Source organism: Penaeus vannamei, chromosome 32 (genome assembly GCF_042767895.1).
Source record: "Penaeus vannamei isolate JL-2024 chromosome 32, ASM4276789v1, whole genome shotgun sequence".
Taxonomy (NCBI): Eukaryota; Metazoa; Arthropoda; class Malacostraca; order Decapoda; family Penaeidae; genus Penaeus; species Penaeus vannamei.
In genome coordinates this window covers 10404214-10406713 of record NC_091580.1, presented here as the reverse complement: position 1 = coordinate 10406713, position 2500 = coordinate 10404214, and the positions used below count along the sequence as shown (strand labels likewise).

Below are 2500 nucleotides of genomic sequence, written 5' to 3'. Positions count from 1 at the left end.
CCTTGAGAGTGGCTACTCAGGTAAGCCTAATGCCCAGATTTTGAGCCACATATGGACAGCCAAGCACCTGAATCCGAGGGGTTAAGTGCTTCTGAAGCCATCCATGGTAAATAAAATTAAGAAAACAAAACTACAGTGGACAGTGCAAATACCCAGACCAATGGATTAAAGGCTTTGCATCTCAAAGAAGTGTTAGAAACCCTACTCGTTTGGTGACACTCTTACACTGATTGTAGCTTTAGAGTTTCCTCATACTTGTAGTTTACAGCAGTCTATGCTGCACACAATAATCTTTCACCATTATATGAGAATGATCATGATGAACATAACTATCAATTGGTGCTTTGTCTCAACCTTTGGGAATATTTAAGCTGCAAGAATCAATATATAAATATAATAAGATATCAAACAAGAGGATATGCACTATACAGAAATTTTGCTGCTGGACCTCACCTTCGTCCGTATCATGGTGGTCTAGAGAATCTGAATGATCAGGCACTGAGGAGGCCACCGACACAAAGGAGCTTGGTCGTGAGGTGTGTGGAGAGGTGGCAGTGGGAGGGGTCGCAGTCGTGGTGGAAGTGCTGGTGGTGATGTCTGAGTGGTGAGTGGATGTTGATGTCTGGTTTGTTAGAGAGTTCTGCCTCATGTGCAGAAGATGCAGCCGTTCTCTGGACGCTACAAGCTCTTTGCGCATACGATCACGCTCGTCATCACGCTCTGACACTAAATTCTGTGGAGACAAAAAAATATTAATCAATCAATTAATCAGAGTTTTATGCTCAAAATATCATTTTGCTACAATTTTTGTTCTATTTTCAATCAATATTTATTCCAGCTCATTCTGAACTCCCAACCAAATGTATTTGAAATTTCTTAAATCAAAATTAAGCCTTAAACTATTAGCAAAGTCATGGCACTGTTCTTCGATAAAAAAAAAGAGCAAAAAAGTAATGAAAATAATTAAATACTAATGATTCAAAAAAAAGTAAGACAGCATACCAATAAAGACGAAAGCTGTTGTGACAAGGATGTAGATATGGCCATAAGCTTTGTCATAGGAGCTTGATACAGGGGTAAACTTGAGAGCTTATTGGCACTATCATTATTGGCTCTTGCAGCTACTATATCCGACTCCCGGATGTTAAGTGCTTCATTGAGCGTTTCTTGCAAACACTTGGCCTGATACATGGCAGCTAACACTAATTCTCTTGGTTCCTTGTTCCCAACAGCTGGTTCACCAGCCATGTCAGCCACATTCTCAAAGTGCTCATGCGGAATGTTTAGGATGTCTGCAATGATGTGCTGTTTTTCCTCCAAAGCCTGGCGGATCTTCAAGTCTTTCCGTCGAAGATGTTCTGTGGAGTAAGAGCAGCATTTTAACAACTATAAAACCCTTTGTTTTGTTAACTCTTAGTCATAGGAAAATTATATTCAGTATGAAGAAAATGAGAAGAGAATAAAATAGTACTGAAGTAACTTACTAAAAAAAAAAAAAAAAAAAAAAAAAAAAAAAAAACAATGAAAGCTGTATGATAGAAGCACTTGAAGAGCAGATTCCTTTTCTCGGTCACAACAAATAGTCCTACTTACCTTTATCAGTCTCAAGACATCTACATTTAAAAGAGCACATTTTTTTGTAAAAGTTGGAATATTATTAGGATGCCTGCTGTGAGCCCAAAATATTTTGCCCTTTCATCATAGATGTGTTCTTGCATTATAAAGGGAAAAGTACAATGTTTTCACAAGACTTGCGAGGCACGTGTCCTAATTTTTGAGTTAATGACTTTAAAGAGCTATTGTAATCCTATTCCATTCACAATTTCTTCCACTTTTCCTTACTACATTTTTGGCTTCTTTTTTTAAGAAAGGCTTTTCCAGTTAACAATAAAATCCTATTGATTCTCTATTTCATAAACAGTTGCTAAGTCATTTTTTGGGAGAAAATAACTCCCGCATTTCTAAATCCTTGATCCTTTTACCTTTGATCATGTGTAAGTATTCAAACAGAGAAGACAGCACGGTCAAGAATAAAACATAGCAAATCTTCTTCATGACCTATTGTCAGGTCCATAAGTCAATTACAAACATTTCAATAAATACATTAATTCAAAATAAACACCAGGAATAAAATTTTCAGAAAGATTAAAAATATTTGCTAATACTCAGGAGACGGTTAGTGAAGAAAAATTACATTGCTGACCCATGCCAAGATGCAAATAAGGAAGGCTGCTTATTCCATGCATTTTACAGGCAAAGTAAACAGAAATATACATTAGCTCTTGAGGGGCAGAATAAACATTATCTTTTCATCTTCTAAGTTCAAACATGCTGAGAGAAGAAAAATTACATTCTACAAGGCTAAGGCACCTCTATGGCCTTATCATCACAATCAAGCTTAAAATCTAATGGTGAATGGTTGGGCTTCCCCTTGTAACCAAATCAACTACAGCTGCTGGGAGTCTATCTACAAATCACAACAAACAGATTAAACAGAATT

At 36.8% G+C, this 2500-nt stretch overlaps 1 protein-coding gene across 1 annotated transcript in view; it reads right to left on the bottom strand.

The window, feature by feature from the left end:
* The window catches only part of RhoGEF2 (Rho guanine nucleotide exchange factor 2), a gene marked incomplete in the record, with an annotated part of 241503 nt that overhangs the window by 10513 nt on the left and 228490 nt on the right, over positions 1–2500 (bottom strand). Inside the window, 2 exon segments of the mRNA XM_070144706.1 lie at positions 454–733; positions 1003–1358. Coding sequence (XP_070000807.1) covers positions 454–733; positions 1003–1358 — 636 coding nt within the window.